The 22,590-nt window shown below is 33.7% G+C and overlaps 1 protein-coding gene across 1 annotated transcript in view; it reads left to right on the plus strand.

Moving 5' to 3' along the window:
• The window catches only part of LOC124353761 (roundabout homolog 2-like), a 583,238-nt gene that overhangs the window by 10,146 nt on the left and 550,502 nt on the right, over nt 1–22,590 (plus strand). The window contains exon 2 of the mRNA XM_046803756.1: nt 19,628–19,697. Coding sequence (XP_046659712.1) covers nt 19,649–19,697 — 49 coding nt within the window. The 5' untranslated portion in view covers nt 19,628–19,648. The remainder of the gene's footprint in view (nt 1–19,627; nt 19,698–22,590) is intronic.

Below are 22,590 nucleotides of genomic sequence, written 5' to 3' on the forward strand. Positions count from 1 at the left end.
GATATAGGTCATCATTAGAAGAAATGGTGGGCATATGTGTCCAACGACCTTTTAAGAAAGGAAAACTTTCTCCATTCAATCCTGTCAAAGCGGAAAATGGATGGTTTTCCCTCACGATTAAGCGTGCAAAGTCCTTTAACACCAAGGAAGCCCCCCCCACTTCAACCATCTTCCCTTTACCTCATTATTTCGACAGATGCGGTTGGACATCTCTTGGTTATTTCTGATGTGACACATAGTTTATGCTCTAAACTGTGTATCTGTGCTGTTCTCCGTGCAGGTATAAACATGCCAGACACAAACCCTCTCGGTAATTAACAACTGAGTTAGTTGGCACAACTGTAACTTGGTAAACCCTGCGGGTTTGATCTAAAAACGTTCTTAAAGAATATGTTAATACATTTTCATATAGCTATGTTTATTTGATGATAACCACTTAAAGAAGGTTATTGATTTCAGGTATACGTTATAACCTGATTTCAATCTTCTTAATAAGTTCTAGGACTTTCAAGGTTGTTGTCAATCGTATGAAAGACACCTAAGTGAGCCATTGCTTGATTTTTTTAGCTGAAGGTGATGACACGGTAACTTCCAGGGTTGTAAAGGTTATGAAGGGTATGGAATATCTTCCAAAAGAAAGGGAGTTTGGGGATCCTTCCCAAAACATTTAAAAAATATGAGGTTTCAATACATTTCAAATACAATTCTAATATTTTTTCATGTATTTCTTTGTTGCAAGATAAAATTTCTCACGAAAAGCAAAGTTATTAATTTTTCGAAGAGAGTTACCGATCGCACATACTGCGTTTCGTTCAAAATTGAGAATTTTCTAAGCCTGAAAGCATAACGTGTTGTAATACAACCGAGAACGGAGATGACAAATAAGTTTAATTTCAAAAATAGCAAATACATATTATTTTATTTCTGAATTCAGCTCAGTAATACCAACTGATAAAAATAGAAGAAGGTCGAAAGTGCTTAGTGTATGATCAGTTACCGGAACTGTTTTACTCCCTCTGACTTTTTCTTGTACTTTTATCTTTTCCAGATCGTTGATCTTTATATTTCCAGGTCTTACTTCCGGGACACTAGTTTTCGCTACTGTTTACACTAAGGATTCAGACTCAGAAGTTTTTCCTCTCTCAATACTTAGCTTGTCGGAAGGTCCGTAACAATTTCTTTTTCATATGGTGCTAGTTATGTGTTTTTTGAAAATTGGGAACTCCTTAAACTTTAAACGAGCTGTAGAAAAATTTCTAAATCTGTGGTAACTTAACAATTTAAAAAAGCCTGTAAATAAAGAACATACTAAATTGAAAGGAAATATTTTATGAAAACATTTTTTTATTACTGCATGATTCAAAGATGAAATTAAAAAATAAGTGTTTATAAATGGTAAGAGTAAACCTATTATTTAACACAATGTATTTCATTATTAAAAACACTGAGTCACAATCATTATATCTGAGACTCAAATAAAGTCTTCTATCCATCCAGGCATTTTGGTTCATATTTAATTTCACGGGGCTTATAACAAAAAAATCAGAAATTATATTTTTTTAATCGCAAAACTACAAATTATTTTACAACAACAACAAAAATCTCGGTTTAAGTAGGCTATAACCACAAACAAGTTATGTGCAAAGACCTTCCAAATAGCCCCATTTGTTACGGAGGCAAAATTTACATCACTCGCTTTAGAGCGAGTTTAGACGTTTCTCAACCAGCTCTTATCAGAACAAATGAGCAAGATGCTATTTGTCTGTACCACCAAGTCTGCGTTTCATGATTTGAGATCCCCAAACGTAACGGATACTTTAAATGGATGCTGACGCCATAAATTGCCATAAACAACTTGCGGACAAGATAAGGGCCATTAATTCTGAGACCAGCGGTGACCGCAAGATTTACTGGGGAGTTTGTGTAAAGGTCACGTGACCACCGGAGAGGGCAGCCCTCGGGGGAAAGTCCGGCATAGCTACATTAATCCTTACAGGGCGAGCCCTTATATTATCCAATTTTTATCGAAGGCATTTAAAAATCTTTTAAGTCTTGCAGAGAATATCACTTTCGTCAATGCAGACGTGCAATTTCACTGTCTATGACAAAACTTTAATACTAAACTGGACAATATTGCATAAAAATACTCATTAAACCGTTTGATGTCATAAACGTACTAAAGAAAGGTTGGAGGATATAATCTATCAAAAGAAAATTAAACAACGTGAAAGGCATCATAAATATCCACAGTGTTAAGAAATGTATTTAAATACAGTCAGGCAAAAAGAGTGAGTAAAAAGTGGGTTCAAAAGTTCACATTATTTCTGATTAAACATTAATTAATAAGCCTCTTCAGGTAAGCTACTAATGCGTTCACTCAATGAGTTCTTATCGTAATACTTAACGGAATACAAAGTAGTTTTCGAGCATAGGGCTAATTTTTATTACATAAATATAATTTTTAGTAAAATTAATAGAGGAATTTCTTATAAGAAAGAAAATCGTCAGTCGCACTCGTTATGGCGAGGGTGAAATCTGGAGGTAGTAAACGGGTTGAAAATACCATCAATATTTCACCATAGTTAATATTTTTAATACTTATAACCAAGGACGTCAGACCAATGATAGTCACATCGGCGTCAGCCAACGAAATCAATCAAACTGACAATGAATTTAAAGATACAATTTTAAGCCTTTTAATCTTGTTGGTTGATGAGATACGATAGTTCGTATTATTATTGTTTATCCATATGGTAAAGAATATTTGGATGTATAAGTATTTGTGTAAAATAAAAATAAATAGGTAGGGAACATTTAAAAAATGGGGTCAAATTTCTAAAAATAGGAACTTTCCAGAAAGAATGGGACTTGTGGGACTTAATTCTTGACGTAAAATACGGGTAATTCAATAGTATTTTTCTTAATTTCGTAATGTTTTCTGTTGCTGTTCTAATTTCATACCCAGGGAAAACTGAATACAGTCAGGGTACAAGCAAAGAAAGGTCTTGGATAAGGTCAACGAAGTTCTTAAACAACCTAGTAAAAGTTCCTTGTTCGATTGAAGAAGATTTCCCTCAGTATTCGCACACTGTCGTCAATCAGAAGCGAGACAAGGAAATGTTAATAGCAGCGCTTTGTTCCGTTTAAACTCCGCCGTAGCACAATCTCCTGTCCGCAACTTCACAATTGAGTTAAAAGTTTGCCGCACAACTTTGCTCTCGGCCGCCAGGTGGAGCGGTTTGCTTAATAAACACAACCTTTGTTTACAGTTCCCTTTGTTTGAATTTAGTTTGCCGTTTGCTCTCTTGATTTGGGACTGGAAATAATTTCGCAGGCCAATGTAAGTATGAGCATTCGTAGTTAAATTATACAGGATACAGTAAATTATACTTATTGTAATAAAGTACTGATTGCTCACTTTTAGCCACCCTCCAGATCATAATTTAAATATATTAATAAAGGCAAGCAGAGTCCTGGTCAGGTTAGTTGAGTAACTCCAATCCTAACGAAATAAGAACAGTGAATTTGATGAGGCGAACATGAGGATTGCATCTACCTTTCAGACACATATATTATACATTAATTCTTCATCCCTGATTTACTAAGTTTAACAATAATTTCAGTTAACATTGCTATTTCCTTTAGGCCTGACATGACCTACCGATTCAGAGAATTATTCTCCCACTTTTCTTGTACCTAAAGATTTGTTCGATGCCACAAATTAAAATTAGCTATTGTTATCGAATTCTTAATGGTGTAAAGGGACTTAAAAATAAAGAATACAAGGTCTTTATTTAATGTGTCAAGAATTGAAATTTCCACTAACAGAAATCTGGACTTAACAGGACCCTCACTGTAAAATCTGTCAATTACATAGAGATATAACCAAACATATGACACTAAGTTTGTTAGTGGATGTTCAACTTATCACCTGATATTAACTTTGTTCGTAGAGTGAGAATAACTGATTGGGCAGCTCGTTTTATTTGTAATAAGCTGTTTCAAAGTAAATAAAAATACTCTCGTAAGATTTATACTAGAGCTTAGGAAGCTCGTTAGATAGAGCATATATCAGGTGTATTTAAAAAGGCACATCTAGATTGTAAAAAGCTTTCAGTTGATATAAAATATCTATGTACTACCATACAAAATCGCGTTCTTTTAATGATATACAGATATGGATGGTTATATAATATATATTTTTTCTTTTATATGTTGTTCTTTTGATGTTGGATAACGACGATTTCGTACCACACGTGCATAATCAGATATCAGGATCTAATGTGTCGTCCGGTTGACGACATCATAGAATTAAAAGATTAAATATACAAACAAAATACGGATCAAAATTTTCCATAATTTTAACTCTATGTCAACATCGACAGATTAAATTCAATACATAACCTGTGATAAGATGATGTTCCCATAAAAATCCGAAACAGGTAGTATACTTAATTCAAGTGATAAACTAAACAGAAGTATAATATAAGGATGCAATATATATAGTAGGATATCATCAGATATACTTAACGGAATTTTGTGAACAACCTTACGGAATAAACTCATGTAACCGTGAAGTGAGTGAAGGAAGTCTTTCTATTACGGCTGAAGTTTCATGGAATCACTAATAATTGTAGACATTAGCATCATACATGTTGAAGATATTCTCAAGTATTTTCAGACATCATTGATATTTGTTAAGAGGAGCCAAACACGATCCCTATCTGAGCATTTGTTGTACAGGAAACGGGGCAGTATGGACTCCTGTATCAGGAGAAACCTAGACTATTAAAGTCAGGTAATTGAACAGTTGGTAGGACTGATTCCTATCAAGGAGCTAAATATTCAATTCACTTTATTGATCTTCACCACTAGGTGTAGACGTAATTTTTAGTTCATAGATTTAAGTTTCCAGAAATGCAGACGTCTAGTTATAACCTGATATTTTCTGAATATTAAGCACATATGATTCCTTCCGAAACTTTGATCTAATTAAAACAATCTACTTCTCCACAGCGTATAATTTAAGGTAACCTTGTAAATAATAAAATACCCAATATACCCATACTTGGTTTAGTTATTATTCATTATTTCGTATTACTATGCGAACAGAAATAAATGTTATTCACTATCCATAGAACTCACAAACTGATAAAACTATAATAATAAACCAAACATAAATGAATGGAACAAAAATAGTGAAACTCAATTATAAATAATGAAATGAACAGGGGTTGACACAATTAAGTTTTATTTTTACCCGACTACTGCAGCGCTGTCGTTTTTTTACCCGCCATTGTTAATGAATAATTAATGACACGCCATTGTGCGCCTTCATTGAAGCCCGTCCGTGAGCAATAATGATGATCTAGAGTTTAGTTAATTCTGCTTTAATAATACTCTTTTTTTTAATAAACAAATACGACATTCTTTTCAATTAGGTTTTCTCATTTTATTTACTAACATTCAACATGAACTCTTTGAGCGATTCTTATTACTGATTATTATGTAAAAGTTGTATAATACTATACAAGATTAGAAACTACATGAATGTAATACATATGAAATGAAGTACATTTGAGTAAAAATATAGTAAACTTGTACTATAGTACATTACTCAATACTCGTATAATAAACATTTTGTTTTATTAAAGAGCTGTAAAGTATAATTACTACTGGTGAATTGCTTTTAAATCATAATTGCGGAATTCACCAATAACAATTCATGTGTGAAATATGTTATTGAAATATTTTTGTGATGTGTCTGAAGAAGATAGCCTTGCTATCGAAAGGCCTCACAAAAAATAAAAGTATTAAATATTGGTTTTACGTTTTAATGTAATTATGTTAACATGAATTGGTATCTTTTCATTTTTTTGGAAAACGTAAATAGCCTGTAATACAGTGCACAGCTACTAGTACTTCAGCAGCAATAATAACGATTTTATCCTGCGAAATTTGAATATACATTTATCAATGAAACTAAAATTACTTTTACGCTTAAAAATTTAATTTTTAATTTTAAACTTAAATAAAACAAATACAATGTAACTATACTTGTATTACATTCACTGTGTAGGCTATTCAATAAGATTTAACAAGGTTTTTAATTTAACAAAATCACAATTTTTTAAATAATAAGTAAACGTTTACAAAACACATGGAGAGTTCAAATCAGTAATAACATTTTCATGCGTGTTTTCATAATAAGGGGAAAATTGAATTAAATGAAACAATTACATAAGAAAAAATTAATTAGAACAACAAAGAAAATAATAATAATTATATTAATCAATGGTTTATACACTTATGTAATCTTGTAGGCCTACGCTTGTAGCAGACTCATTGCTATCTAGGCTACGTACAACTAACTGTTGTAAAGTCATAATGTTTAATTGGTTGTATACCACACTGTAAAAGAATTACACAGAAATAAACATTAAACAGAATATATGCTGTAAATGTTAGGGTTACGCTGTGTAAAAGTCTCTTTTTTACAATACTTAGATACCGAAACAACTGCTATCTGAGCCAAGTTTTAAACCCCGTTAAATTGAACGCTAGCACGGGAATTATAAACCTTATTTTAAGGGTATTTTTATAAACGATCTTCCCATTTGTTATTAAACAACTAAAATGGTAAAAAATAAATTTTCTAAATTAATCTTCATTGAAAGCAATTGACATTTTGTCAGTTTTAAATATAGAATTACGAATCAGTTTTATTAATTCTAAAATACAATTTTCAGAAGAGTTTTATACATTTAAACAGACTTCTAATGTACTGTTTTGTGTTAAAAGAAAATAACCACAATTCTTGTGGAGGCTTTAGGTGAATTAAGAAGTCATAAATTACACGTTTGTATATCTTAATAAAATATTTTTATGAGAAGCATTAGATGGTATAAATTGTACAACAATTTCCTAAAAGTAGCCGGGATTATAGGCCCGGGGAGGAAGTAAGAAACGATGTTACGCCTGGTGGAAGAATGGTCTGGAATGATAAGCCTAAATAATGTAGCGTCCTCTATAGGGTAGGGGCGAGTGGGATCAAGGTAAAGTATGGGGCCAGTTTTGTGTAGGGGACGGGCTTGTATTGAACACGATATTGCAGCAGTTGCCCTCCACTGGAGCTGCGATCATTGGGCAGCTTTGGAGTTGTCTCTCTTTGGAGTTTGTCCACATAGAGATTGAAAATTTGAACAAGTTCGAGTAGGAAATTTCTGCTCTTAGTACAATTTCTAGTATTACTCAATTCGTCTAAAATGAGTTATTTAATAATTTAAACTAAACATTTTTTTAATGAAAGTAAAAATTTAAAAACAGGTTACAGTACCATTTGCTTGGAATTTAGAGGTATATTCATACGGTTTATTTTTAATAAAACTTTGTACTTTACCTTCAACATTATCTTCATGAAGGATATTTTCATTTTATCTCTGGTTTGGATGTAAAATAAACTTCAATGTTTGTTCTATCCGTATAGAAAATGATCCCGTCCTTCTTCTAGTCTTCTCGGTGTTTTGTCTTGTATCTAGTTATGTTTTCAGTGCACTGCAGTTTGCCGGCCGACTGACCGTCACCGCCTGCTTGGATACTAGTCTGAGTATTTCTTGAGAAAAAGTAAAAGGTTTTCTTTTTTCCCGACAAGACGGGAAACACGAAAACAAGATACAAGTGATGTTATCCAGTCTGCAAAATGTGGTCTTGTCTGGTGGCACGAGAGTGAATACAGTCCGCATCTGTTCTACGCAGTTGTCAGTCAAATTATTTGATTATATATATTAAGGAGAGGCCGATCCCCTTTTAAGCCTTATTCTATCCGTCCTCATGGCCCACTGGCCTGTGTGAGGATATTATCAAACAGAATAAGGGAGAGAGTCGATACAGTACAAGGTTCATGGTACTGATAAAAAGTGCAACGGTCACAGACAGGATTTGAACCTGCGCTATCTCTCACTCAGATCCAAAGTCCAACGACTGCTCGGCCATAGGCACTCCCGAAGATGTACTACAACCTATAAGGTGTAGTACAACCTATAAGGTGTAGTACAACCTATAAGGTGTAGTACAACCTATAAGGTGTAGTACAACCTATAAGGTGTAGTACAACCTATAAGGTGTAGTACAACCTATAAGGTGTAGTACAACCTATAAGGTGTAGTACAACCTATAAGGTGTAGTACAACCTATAAGGTGTAGTACAACCTATAAGGTGTAGTACAACCTTATTTTGACAGTGCACTACAAACCGTTATAAGGATTCCCACTTGTCAGATGCCTCAAAGTTACAAGTCGAATTATGACTGATATAGAAACTCTGTATCGCGTAAATATTTTTGTTATCTTGGCCCAACAAAGCTGAATAGAATCTTAAAATCTGTAGCGGTAATCCTTGTAGAATTTCTGAAACCGCAATTTCTAATCAACCATCGTCAACCATCGTGTCTTCCTAGTTAACTTAGAAACATGGTTGAGTATAAAGGAAGCGCAGGCTAAAGCCACGTTTTCTTCAATCACCATTTTGAAAAACACTGGCTGACTAGTATGGACGAAAAATAAGCATGATACAAAAATCAGCGGATAGGCTCAAGACAGCTGCCAGTGTGCAAGATGCGTAAAACTACATAATTTAAGTCCATTATAAGCGGCAATTCTTCCGCTGAGAAAATATTATTTCTTCTTCCTTTTTCATTGGAAAAAACGGCTACGTCTGTCCTTAGCGTCTAAGAGCGATGAAGGATCAGGTCTCGCTGCTTATGAAAACAATATTAATATTGAAAATAATATAGGAGAGAAAACTTAGCCAAATATACGTAGAGGTGTGAATATCCAGTTACACTGACCATTATTTTAAACTCTTTTTTTATCTATCAAACTGAAATATTTACTTTTAAACAGTCAAATATTTTATCTGTATCATGCGGTCAATGTAAATAAAGTGTGAAATAAAGTTCTATTACAATAAGACATGACTCGTTATTATATAATACATCAATAAAAATAGAATGCCATTGGTTTAAACAGTAAAACAACGTAATTTTGGAAATGAAATTACGTTGTTCGTAATTCCTACATTCGTAGTAGGAACGTGAGTAGTTGTGTCATTCTTCCTCAATATCTCATTACACGAGAATGATAAATAAGAATTCGGTTATTTGTAACCCTTTAGATGTGCTCCAAGAGAAGGCTCAATATAGTCAACTGTATAAATGTTTGAAATAAAGATAACTAGGTTAGCTGACCAGTTATAATCTCAGGATATCATCTTGAAACTGTTTTAAGCAAATAGGTACATGAAGTAAAGTTTGAATGAAGAGTTCATTTAATTTATATCGTTACAATGATAAACCTTGTGGTCAAAAATTTGATCAATATTATTAGTTTTGTGTTCTTGTAACTGAACTAGTTGCAGATCATTGGACAGATGGAACTGGGATTTCGAACGTCCCTCGTGGTCTTCATTGTAAAGGCAAAAAAGGCTACACCTGTTTTTATAGAACGCGTCTAAAACATCGCAGTGAACCCAACTGAGCACCTTATGAGGCAAATGACAATACCTCCGTACCTAGATTACTCTATATGTCGTAGTCTAGGTTTCTCTGTAAAGAGCGATGTAAAGAGTTCATTTTGAGCTTCTTCCTAACCGACCTTTTTAGATCTCTTCAGACGAACGCGACTCCAGGTACTAAGAGTTAAGTCTGTAACAGGGTCAGAACCCTGACGTTGCACTAAGAGAAAGGTGAACTGGAACTAAACACAATTCACATTCACAATGTGCAGCTAACTAATTTATAAAAACATGGAACTAGTAAATTTTTGTGTATGATAACATCAAGCGTATGCCAATATTATAAAGTTTTTGATAGTTATTTTTTAGGTAATTTAAGCATATAAATGTAATAAGCGACTTAACAGTCCAAAAAAGGTTTTAATTGCTTTATTAAAACGTATGTAAAAATACTTTACTAGATTGTATAGATGATCTTACATACTATTAACAACGTACTATGCGATATTGAAAGGGTTCATGTAGTTAGACATTACCGAAGCGTAAGGATTACCTTCTAGGTTTTGCTTAAAGGGGTTAGTAAATGCACAAGAGGGATGAGCATCTGTTTGAAGCGGGTATGAGCAAAGTGCTGAACATGACGAGATAATCAGTGGACTGTGTTGTTCGTGAAATCCAATAACATGAGCATACTTCATTACCACATCACTTCATAAAGTTACTATTATTGTTATTGTATTGTTGTTACTTATTGTGTAAATTGGATTTTAAGAATTACTGTTGTTCAAAACAGTTTAATTCTCTAAGCTAATATGAGTTATGTTATCAATATGGATAAAACATCAAATATTAAAAGTAAAATGATTTTTTACCGAGGATATGATATGTTGATCAACCCAAGTCGTGTCAATCAGTTAAAAACGCATTTGAATATGGACATATGATGAATGTATGATCACACTCTTGGTGTAAGACAGATCGCATTATGTACATAAGCCGATTTATCACAAGAAATATCGATATTGAGAACTTCTTAGCAAAACAGGAAACACTCCTGTATGAGTCCCGAGTCTTCTCTCTGACCAAGAATCTTGGAACCGTGTAGAGGGTGATGACCAAGAATAGGTAAATCATAGGCATCAAAAATGTTTAATGTATGTTTTTTAATGTACAATGTATGAGGCCGTATTTTCTGCCTCGTCATCGCTTAATTTGCCACATTTCCTATCGTGAGTACAATAATTTTGGCGTAAATATATGATAGCTTATGTTTTAACTATTCCCATTTGTATAGCTATTTTGTAGTAAAACTATGTAAATAGGGGCAATGCCCCAGGATAAACACTATTTACATCAACATTTTTATGGCAGCTTCATTCGTGAAATATCTTTACAAACCTATGTTTGGAAAATACATTATTTGCCTTATGATTAATTCCTGAGTTGATACTAAACGAAGGTAATGAAGCTTGGTTAAAAAAGCGAAGGGTATTACAGTAGTCTATCTATGAAGTGAAAGTACAGGTATTCTGTAGGTTATCCCAGTGTAAGAAATTTTAAACAACTCTGTCCAAAGGTGAAGGCCTTTGTTCTTCGTTCAGCCTGTTACGCGATTCACCGAGCACATATTTATAATCTGTATTGGCCAGAAAAACTGACAGATTTTACCACAGTCTCAAGTCTGTAATTTATTACAAGGTAGGAGTATCAAATTTCAAGTTAACAGCTCATGTCGTTGTTGAAACTTTGAGAAAGAGAGAAACATCATGCAGTAAAGAAAATGTTTAATCTGCCTGACAGGCAAAAGATAATTTGTGCAAGTCTAATTAACTATATGTTTCAGAGACGCTCAGCCAAATTCCATGAATGGACTTGCACCATCATAGAACTCATTTTTGTATACTTATAAAAGAAGTTTCATGCAAAATTTTAAGTTAATAGGTTAGTTCGTTCTGAATTCCTGAGATAATGTGCGAATAGATAGACAGGTAAAAATTATATTTTTCAGTTCCCTTCACTAACGCTCAGCCAACCGATAAAGATTTTCACCATGGTAAAACTGCTTATATAAATATACCAAGGCTAGTTAAATTTATTATTTTTATTTAGTAATGTTTTAGATACGTGTTTAACAGTAATAATATTATTTACAATGCTTCTTCATTACATGGTTTTTTGAACACAATATAGAAAGGGAATACCAAAACAATATAAAATACCTCGATGAAAAGTATTAGAGAGATTATGAAATATTGATACAGACAGTGTGATAGGTGAACAATAAACTTGCCTTTCTACTCGCTTTCTCTTGTTACGACTGAATTGCTTTGTAAACACCTGCCAATATAATGTATTATTAAAGCGATGTATCCATAAGTGATTAAATAAATACCATTATATTTTAGTAACAATAAAGAAAATTATAAGCGTAGAATATTAAGCATTACTTTATGAAAGAAATTTACTTTATGAATAATACAATTTAATATTATATTCTATTTTATCAAACAGAAACGTTAAACCTGAAAATGTAGCAGTGATTTAATATTTATGTTGTACAAGGTTGTTAAAGTGAACTTTAACTGAACCTCTCCGAAGTTTTTAACTCAATTGTGGAGCTGGGCATCTACAGGATGATTGTCGCAGAGTCTGTTGTAACTTTTCAGAGCAAAACTCATCAAACAAGATACGACATATGAAACATCGTCTTCCTCCTGTTAAATTATAAATAACCTTTCTTATTTGTTTCATAATGTGCTAAACTTTCCTTTAAGTTTTGTTTGCGACGTTGGATCAAATATCTAAATTATGAACTATTTACTATAGCTTGTTGTCAATAGAGTTAAAACTGAATTGCATTCGTCCTCATGACAAAATTTCCGGGATTTTTTTGGATTTTATCCGACCATGATTCCCAGAATCCAAAACCAACATAATCCGAAAGGGCTAATAAAACATAACGAAAATTTGTAAAAGCAATAACTGCCGTAATTATCCAGACTTAACTTGTAAAAAAGCAGTAAGTCCACATAGCTTTGAAGAGGTCGTTAGTAAGTATTAACCATTGCCAAGTTTCAATATAACAGCCATTTAGAGTCGATACATTTTAACTTGTATTATGTAATTAAAGCAACTTTTTTAAGTATCTCTTAAAGTTTTCAAGATGGCGGCCATTTTTAGTTTGTAAAATTAATGTATTAAAACACACAAAAAAAGTTTTAAAATTCTAAGGTCTTTTACAATATTGTTTGTTGCAACAAGTTTTTTTTATATCACGTATGATTTTCAGATGGCACGCATACATAATTTTAACTAGTATACAACATTGCGGGAATAATTATGAACACACTAACTACCGTAGTTCTTAATAGACTCAGACCAAACTGTACATAGTTTAGATAAGTTTGTTAGTAACTCTTAAGCATTCAAACGTTTCAAGATGGCGGTCATTCGCATTTGGACAAAATTATCATCTCAAGTATTTATCAATATAAGTTAAAATCGTCACTTTTCATAACATTGTCACGTGATTTCCAATCAAAATATATTCTTATTAAGTTTTCGATAACTTTTAAGGTTTTAAAATGGTGACCGTTTACTGTTATAGAATATAAAATTCAAACCGTTATAAATGGGCATGTTTACAAACATAATTTTGGTTTAATTGTAACTAAACAGAGTCCAAGTTTTTACCAAGGAATTTACATGGTTATACGTTGTAACCATTTTTGTCTTGTAAGGTCTCAAGATGATGGGCTTGCTAAATATTTCAAACTGCAAAGACTATATTAAAATTTCAACATTGAAGGTTACAGTACCAACAGTGTTGTGGAAATTAAACATCTAAAATTATTAATATTTATTTTAATTTGACATTTCGAGATGACGCTCGCATGTGAAATCTACCACTCTACGGTAGATTTACAATATCTTAAACGGGTTTTACAGAGCTATTGTGTAATAAAACATATGTTTAGAATCGTTACAATTGCACTTATAAATGTTGTAAACTTTCAACCGAAATTACCGTATATTTCTGTAGAAAAATCAGTAGTTTTAGTTCTTTGCTGGTTGTCCCAAGATGGAGAAGATCCAAAATCGTGCCCTTTTCCGTAGCACCAGTGTAATAAGCAATTTAATACAGTTATTGTGGATATTATATGGACAACCAAGGTCCTAATTTAAATTAATACATAGTCTAATTTGGTTCAAAAAAGTGTTTACTGTAAGAACAGTTTTCTGATTTGGAAGAAAGGGAATGTAATTATGGGATCATATTGGGATTTTAATTAAAGGATCTTCGGAGAATTTAGTATAATAACTCTTTGAGCAATAACTTTCTTTAGTCTCTTTTAAGTCTTACTATGCACTTTCCCATGGGTCGCAATCAAACGAGGATGCAAGGCTCTTATTTAACAGAATCAGGAGGAGAGTCTATAAGGTACAGTCAAAGAGTGCTACGATCACAGGCAGGGATTGAACTAGCGCAATCTTTAACTAGGGTCCAAAGTCCATACCATTAAACCGCTCGGACATGTGATCTTCCCGTTAAAGTTAGGATTTAGATATGAATTGATTTTGACAACTTCCAAGAGTATATTTCCAAGACTCCATGTAGTTAATTATTCCAGTATTTTAATTAGACGATTTCAGTGGCTATACACTTTATTAGTTTGTTAGTGTATGTCAAAAATTGATAGAAAAGTGTGATTAACACATCATATGTAACACATAATATGTAACTTGTTGAATGCGATGCCGTAAATAAGGTGGAACCCCAGAATTAAAACGGCTTTCAGTAACTATTTGATCTTTATTTGGTAGATGGAATCTTTATTTTATGACTTTTAGGATCTTTCAGTATATCTAACCTAGAAATCTTACGGATTTATGAATTGTTCAAAGCCCAATAGGAAAAATGATTAAAACACTTTCTTTGATGAGTATTGTATTACAAGCAAGATCAACGGACGTGGACTCTTAAATAAATAAAGAATGATATGCATATCGAAAAACTCAGGGTTCACGGTGTAAGAAACATACAAGAATAGATAATTAGGGCGCAAAATATAGTTATGAAAGATATATGATGAGAAGAAGGCCGAAGGCTAGGATATAGAATAACAAAGCCATGGTGATAAGGTAAACATTGAAGTCATCCAATACAATGCTGTGCTTGTGCACTCAGAAGCTACATACATGGGACAAGAAGAGGTGGGACCTACCCGATAACGTGGAACCGGGGACATAAACAAACCGAGGTTTCAGATACAGGTCTCAAATTCCATTCAGAACCTGTTTACGTTTAGTCCTCCTCCTCTGTTTGAATAGGGAATCCCATAAGCTGGAGAGTCTTAGGTGTGTGTGAAGGTGAGGGCGAAAAAAGGGAGAGGTGGAAAAGAGGGAGAAAAGGGGAAGTGACCCATCAGTGGAGTACAGGATCAGTGCCATTTATGGAGTAGATGTATCCAAAGGTTAGGAATAGCTAGAACACGGAAGTAGTACAAACGTGTGATCCTAGAGACAAGGGATATCAGGAAAAAGTCTCCCGATCAATATATGTTCTGTGTAAACATTGTCTCGTAAGTACTAATCTACCTCAGCATATGCCCTAAAACATAATAAGGTCAGAATCGAACTGCGAAGACTCCCTTCGAAGCAGTCGGCAAGAGCTATGCTAGATGAAAGTTCACTGGACTGTTCCTTTGAACTATGTACCAATTACAGTTCTAAAATTTCTAAATATTTAAAAAGTTTACTATAATTTTAAAAACTGATATAAATAAAACCCCTCTGTTTTTGTTTGTCACAAGTAAGCTTCTCTTATCTGTGTTATATATTTTCTTGATCGAAAACAAACAAAATAAACAAAGGAACAAAACATATTAAAAACGAAGTAAATTACAATGGCCACAATTATGAGAAAAAATGTTGTCTAACTTTTACTAGGAAATTAAAAACAGTTATGAAACCTATCTAAACTGCCCTTGACATAAGTAGGCTTTTCAGAGCTGTGGATGTATATATATTTTCTTGTTCGGGAGAGGCGAAAATCAGCTTTGAAACAAAAAAATACTAATACCGGAGTAATTAAAATGACCATAAATAAATATTTTAACACATTTTCTTGGTCGTTGGAAGAAGGAAAATTTAACATTGGCGTCGAAAATATAATTTATTCGAACCAAAAGTGCTCATACAGGTGCAAAACCTGCGAAGCCGTGGGTAACTGCTAGTACTCTATAAAAAATGGCTAAATACATGCTAATAACCTTTCTTTAAAATATGAAAATACTTTCCATACCACACGTTATCGAGATTAGAGAGATCAGAGAGTTTCACAAACCGTCATAAACAACTAATTGTCTTGCTTCATCTCATCTGTCAATGGAAAACACAAACAAACTCAGCTAACGACCCGACGCAACAATGCAAACGAATAATAAAAGGACCGCGCGTTATGTAAAAGGATTTTTGTCATTGTGTTTGTTTATTTTGTATGTTTGATCTGCAAGTATGGTCCACAAATACTGCTAATGATTTGCGGAGGGCTTTCTACGTTTCTTCTCGCTTAGCGGACAGCTCGTGATTGAGCTGTTTTGTTAACCTCGTATGTGTGTGTGTGTGTGTGTGTGTGTGTGGACACATTCTGAGGAGAAACATTGTCATATCTGCTCCTACAAATATTTGGACATATCATTTGTACTTCATTGGATGTTACGCAATTACTACGCTGGCCGCTGTTGTATCATATATCTATATATTAGAGAAGAATACAGTACTAATCATTAGAAACTGTGTTTAGTTTAGTTCTAAGTCCCATTATCTATACTTTTAGTATTAATATTACATTTTCTAAATACATTACTAGTAGCCTTCGCAAATTCGTTACGTGGACATTGTGTGATTTTGTAATTTGCAATTTCGAATGAGGTTTTAAGTGTAAACGCTCAATACTAGTAAATTCGAACATAGAGGAACACACCATTGTTGAATCTGTCGTTTAAAATATTGAATTAAAAAATAATCGTTTAGAGAAAATAGAAAATTGTACTACAAATATCTACAACTAATATTAGCCTATACAGGAGATTTCGGAAATTTGCCATAATTGTGGTTACAAAAGGTATAACACAACGTTTCGAGGTTTAGAATCTATCCTCTTCGTCAGGTGGAGGAGGTATCAATACATACAAAAATAAATAATAGAATATACCCAAAAGCTGCTTGGAATCTAGTCCAGTCGTTGTCACTGCAGAGAATACAAGTCCCGAGCACAAGTCACGAGTACGAGAAACACAATCACACATCACACCGGCACGGATGTAAGTGGGATACAGTTCTTCTGATTTGATGGAATTTCCTCAAATTATACCTCATATCTCAATGGAGGAACATGGTTGTAAAAGGCATTCTCAATAACTACAGAATTACTGAAGTATAAATGGATTTCAAGTTTTATTTAGAAAGCCGTTCTTATTTGCTACTCGAGGTGATGGACAAATATAACTTCTGTCTTTTTGTCTGTCTGCATAATATGTCAAGCATCATCGAGTTCGATAATGGTTGATGCCACTCCTTGTGATTTAGCTGAGAGTTAGTGGACAATTGTACCTTGATGGTTTTACACGATGGCAACGAAAAAGTTGCAGGATAAATAAATATGTATAATCACTTACAATTTTAATATGTGACAGTAACAAATGTACCTATAGACTTGACATTGCATGCAACCTCAGCAAAACCTTTTACCCTACACTTGATGTACTTACTACTGGCAGTGGCGTTTACAGTTTTAGTCGAAAAATCGACTGAATTAGTAGCCCTTGATAAAAAAGACTGAAACTCAGTAAGCCTGTGTAGCAAGAAGAGGACCAAATTAGTGAAGGCACAGCAGGTAATTAAGGGGGCAAGATCAGATGGAATTGGCTTCGCGCCAGCCGAGAACAAGATTGGGTGGTGTTCGCTGCTAGGAGAGAGACAATAAAAATACTTCCTTCCTATTTGTAGGCGACTTTCAGTGGTCCTAAATTAAAAGATTTATAATTATAATCGTTGTCCTGGTATGTAATATAATTTTATTAGTGCATTTTCAATTAAGATTTTAGGTGAAAATATTTGGTAAATACATTGATTTAGATGGTACTCTAATCTGTTATTTAATTATTAGTCAATGTTATACTCTTTGTATTTTGTTATGAATGATTGGTAACGCTACACCAGAAAAATGTGTGCTAGATATTAACAAATGTATATCTAAAAATATTAATGTAACCTTCATCCATTATTTAATTAATTGAACATTACTAGTTTTTTATTTTTTAGTTCATAAAGACAGCAACTTATGATCGAGTATACGTATTACGTTAGTCGTAGGTTAGGTTGGCATGTATTGCTTTCTTAGCATTTATAACCAGCTTACCAAATATATGCAAACGATGGAGGGATACAATAAGACGTGAATACCGACCCGTACTTGTGTTGTACTTAATTATCAGTAATCATTCAATCCTGTTTCAGTAATAATCTCAATACTCCATGAAACTGGCCATAGCACGAATTAAGAAAATAGACTGAAGATAGAATTCCTTACCTATTCTCGAGCCATTCTGTAAATCCATGGTAAATGGTTAGTTAACATAATTTGAAAAATTTCATTCCCAATCAGTGCCTTTTGAGTTGGAAGTTCTCAGCCTTGTTGGTCTCATAAAAACTGAGGATTTTACTTTGCAGAAATGAATCTTAGACAAGAAAATTGTAGGTTCAAGTTATTTTTACAGGTATGCTGTAGTGTAGAGAATTTCCACTGAGGAAATGTTGATGTTATTTTATGTAATAAAAATCTGTTATATTTAAGACGTTCATAAACACGTTTTAAAACGCATAGCTTCAAAGCTAACACTGTATTAAGTAAAAGAAAAATAATTATATGTAGCAGCAGCTTCGATACATGAAAAAGCACAAGAATTAGGATTACGTACGATTTTAGTTTTGCGATACTGACCATTTGCTGATTAAAAACTTTAGATATCAAGAGGAAATAAATAATATACTGCCAAAAATAACTTTGGTTATGAAATATTGCTGTAATATTCTTCGTATAATACGGGAAAAATTTCTGCCAAATTGTTTCAAAACGGGAGGCTCTATGCGTAAGATTTTCGATCAAGAATTTTTAATGTATTTGAGTACTAAGAATACAGGCTAATACAGACTTCAAATAAGAAGTTCTCAGAAACCCATAATTTGCTATTGGAGACTTATCCACACTTATACGGTACTTGAAAAGACATAATTCTTTAATTGGCAAAGCTTTAGCAAAGCCTATCACTCCTGGAAAAATTTAATTTCTGTCTGCCCGCAAGATATCTCGAAACCAAACCGATATGTAGACTTGAAATTCTGCAGGAAGCTTTATTTCTATATGAGGAACACTGAGTTCAATGATGGTGTATCACTCTATGGGATTTGGTTGAGCGTTAGCGAAATTTTAACTAACCATGATGGCAACGAGAAAATAGCAGAATATATAAATCTGAAGTAAACTCAACGCACCCAAAAGAGATTTAAACATGTGATATGTCAACACAAGTAGCCTAATTATTCCAAAACCTACAACATTTTATAGTGACAAGGTGTGTAAACGTTTATTATTTAAACACTATTATGAAGCCAAATTTAAACGAAAAAATGCTGAATGTATCATTTGGCAGGATATGTCGAGAAAGATGTCATAAGTAGACTTTAAATTTTGAATAAAACTTAATTTCACAGCAACGACTTCTAAGATTTTCGTCTCAACTTCTTTTTTATGTTTGTCTTCCTGTCAGTGGGACATCACGAGAATGAATAGAGCTATGGGTTTGAAATTTAACATATAACCTCAGTGACACCTGTTACGACACGTAATATGGCGTACTTGTACCTTTTATTAGGAATGTTCAATCTTTAAAAGTGTTAAATAAAAAATTATGCAAGGAAACATCTTATATTGACCTTTAGAATGCATCCCAGAATGTTATTTCATTCATATAGCCGTATGGTATGGTATAATATTATGGTTATGGTACCTATAGAACATGTTATTAATAGGGGGTAAAATTTGTTCTGTTTCAGTATGGAGTGGTAGCCCTGAAGATGAGGAGTACAGCGGCGCTCGTATTGTGGCTGTGTCTTCAAGTGAATGGTGAGTAGTTTGTCTACTGCAGTGACAGTGTAGCCAACCTCACCTCATCCTTCCCCACACCTTGGCTACGCTCCTGATCCTCCCCCACCGTTACAGCCCCGGCCGCTTTTGATTGTACAGGGGGAGAATGTAATTCTGTGAGGGCGGAAATGGCGATAAGATGCAGTTTGCTTTCTTGCGCGGAATAAGTGCTCAGGGCACCACTCCACTGTGTCTAGAGCTTATTGGACGTTTGTCCCATAAAAGGCCGGAGATGAGTGTTAGTGTCTCGGTACATGGGCGATTTGATGATATCTCGCTTTAGTAATATCAAGGCTTTTGTTACTACAGTCGACTGGGCCGCCATTGTTTTGAATCGTGCACGGACTTTATAACCCTTGGCGTTCCACCCGTTTGTCTGACCGGTTAGGTTATCCATTTTTTCAAACTTAAGGACGTATTTGGGGGCTAGGTATGAGAGATTTCAGTGAACTAGAGAATTTAATCTAGAGAGTGTAATAAAAGTTTCGAATAAAACATTATTATGAAGGAAAAAGGATTTTTCCGGACATTTGCCATCGTTCAGTGATGCAAAAAAATCAGTAACACTACGTTTCTAGATCTGCAATCTGATCTCTTCTTCAGGTAAATAACTATCCTAACACATAATCACAAACTAGGTTAAAATAAATAAATCATCCCAAAGCGTTGTGACGCGCGTAAGTCAGGAACCATACCATGTTGTGTGTCGACTTCACGAACTCTAAAACATGCACTCAATAAAATAATAAACACAACACTAATTATTACAACTGAACTACAGAATACAGGTCGCAATAGGTCTGCATTCGTCGACCAACCACCCACGACTGACCAGAGGTAAATAGCAAATTGCGATCGTCACGGCAGAAACAAGATGACGACAAAAAAGGAAGGTGACAGGAGTGGACCTTCCTTTACGCCTTAATAATCCTGTTTCCCTCATAATCCTTCCATCGTCAAAAACAAACTTCAAACAAAGAACATTATTTATGGTTTGTGAAATGAAATTTAAGGCGTTTTGGTTCATAAAAGGGGCTGGATTAAACAATGGAAAAGATCTATGAGAAAGACTAGAAATAAAAAATGAAGCACAACACTAATGTAATTCCCATACTTCTACCCAACTTTCTTTGTAAATCCATAATTTGGAAAATGCAACGTACATAACACGTAGAGTCATATTAAAATAGGTAGTCTAGATGAAAATTATATATTGTTGAAACATTGCTGAGCTTAGTCCTGTTATTTTATTCGTGTTTACAACACATATAATGTAAACGTAAATACAATTTGCATATCTATGATCAGTGTAGCTTTAAGTACTATTAGTTGTAGTATTAGTACTATAAGTTAGCAAAGTTTAAAATCTATTTATAAGGTGGACATACAATTTTCAACACTTATAAAATAAAGATAATGTATGGATACATTTCTCTTTAGTATCTTGATTTTGCTGTTAGTTTAATTAATTTTTCTACAGCATACAGTACACGAATGGTGCCTTACATGTTGAAGAATACACGTGGATTTCCACTGGGGGGGGGGGGGGGGTAATCCGGTGCGGAAGGGTCATACAGAAGTGCGTGAATCTCAGCAGAAGGGTGGAATATTTCATGCATTTCGTGACAAGACTGACTTCACTGAAAACATCCCTTCCCTTCTCTTCATAAAGCCTTCTTTACCTCGCCCGCGTGCCAGCGCTGCATTCTTAACTCGGCACATTAATGTCCTAGAGTAGATAATGAGATTAACTACTGCCACGACGTAAACACGGTGGTCACGTGTAACACGTACGCAATTAAGTTTTAACGATGATTATTTATGTCTTAGAATAATTAATTCAGAAGATTTTGTAAATAATTATTATAAAATTTTTTCTACTATAGATATTGATTAGGTTTGAAGTTACAATAGAATTTGCATTACTATTAAAGATGAAATATTACGAGAGACAACCTGTTTCTCTTTTTCATAATCCCGTGTTCCCTAACTTATATACACATATAGTTACTCGACTGGTACAATTATAAAAGTGTGAAATCCCAACTTTTATTTAGGGATCACCTCTTAGGAATTCAAGTACCCGAATTGGGACAAATACATTCGAAACTAACTTTAAAACTTTACGTAATAATCGGAATGATAAATTACGATTTATTTTTTTATTCTCACCATTCTGAAGTAGGAAATCCCAACTTTAAGTATCGGGGTTATATTTTAGGGATTCAAGTGCACCTAGTGGGACACTTGTCCCATTCGAAACTAACTTTAAAACTTATGTACTGATCGGAATAGTATATCAGGCACTTGTTTTTAGTGCGCGTAGACAGTCGAGAATAATATTTAAACGTTGCGTAATTTTACGTAAACACCTTAAATACGCATAACACATTCCATTGAGACTAAAACTCATATATGCGTATTTAAGATATTTATTTAAAGTTACCAATTTTTAAATATTATTCTCTAAATTTCTACTCGTAATAAATTCAGGTATCATTACATACATACATATTATACCATTCCGATCAGTACGTAAGTTTTTGAATTTGGTTTCGAATGCATTTGTCCTATTTGAGGCACTTGAATCCCTAAAGTATAACCCCATAGAGTTGAGATTTCATACTTTAGAATGGTACAATTCTATAAGTGAGAATAAATCAATAACTTCTAATTTGTACCAGTGATAGGTCTAGGTTATACAATGGTATGTTTAAACCTTTACCAGATGATTTCTTTTTACGAAGGAATTGGAGAAAGTAATTTGGCATTTATTTACGGCTTCCACATTGCTGAAGAAATTGAATTTGCATATCTATGAATATTAAACAAGCACAACGTCCTGTCCAATCACTTTCGTAAGCTGTTACTT

Source organism: Homalodisca vitripennis, chromosome 2 (genome assembly GCF_021130785.1).
Source record: "Homalodisca vitripennis isolate AUS2020 chromosome 2, UT_GWSS_2.1, whole genome shotgun sequence".
Lineage (NCBI taxonomy): Eukaryota > Metazoa > Arthropoda > Insecta > Hemiptera > Cicadellidae > Homalodisca > Homalodisca vitripennis.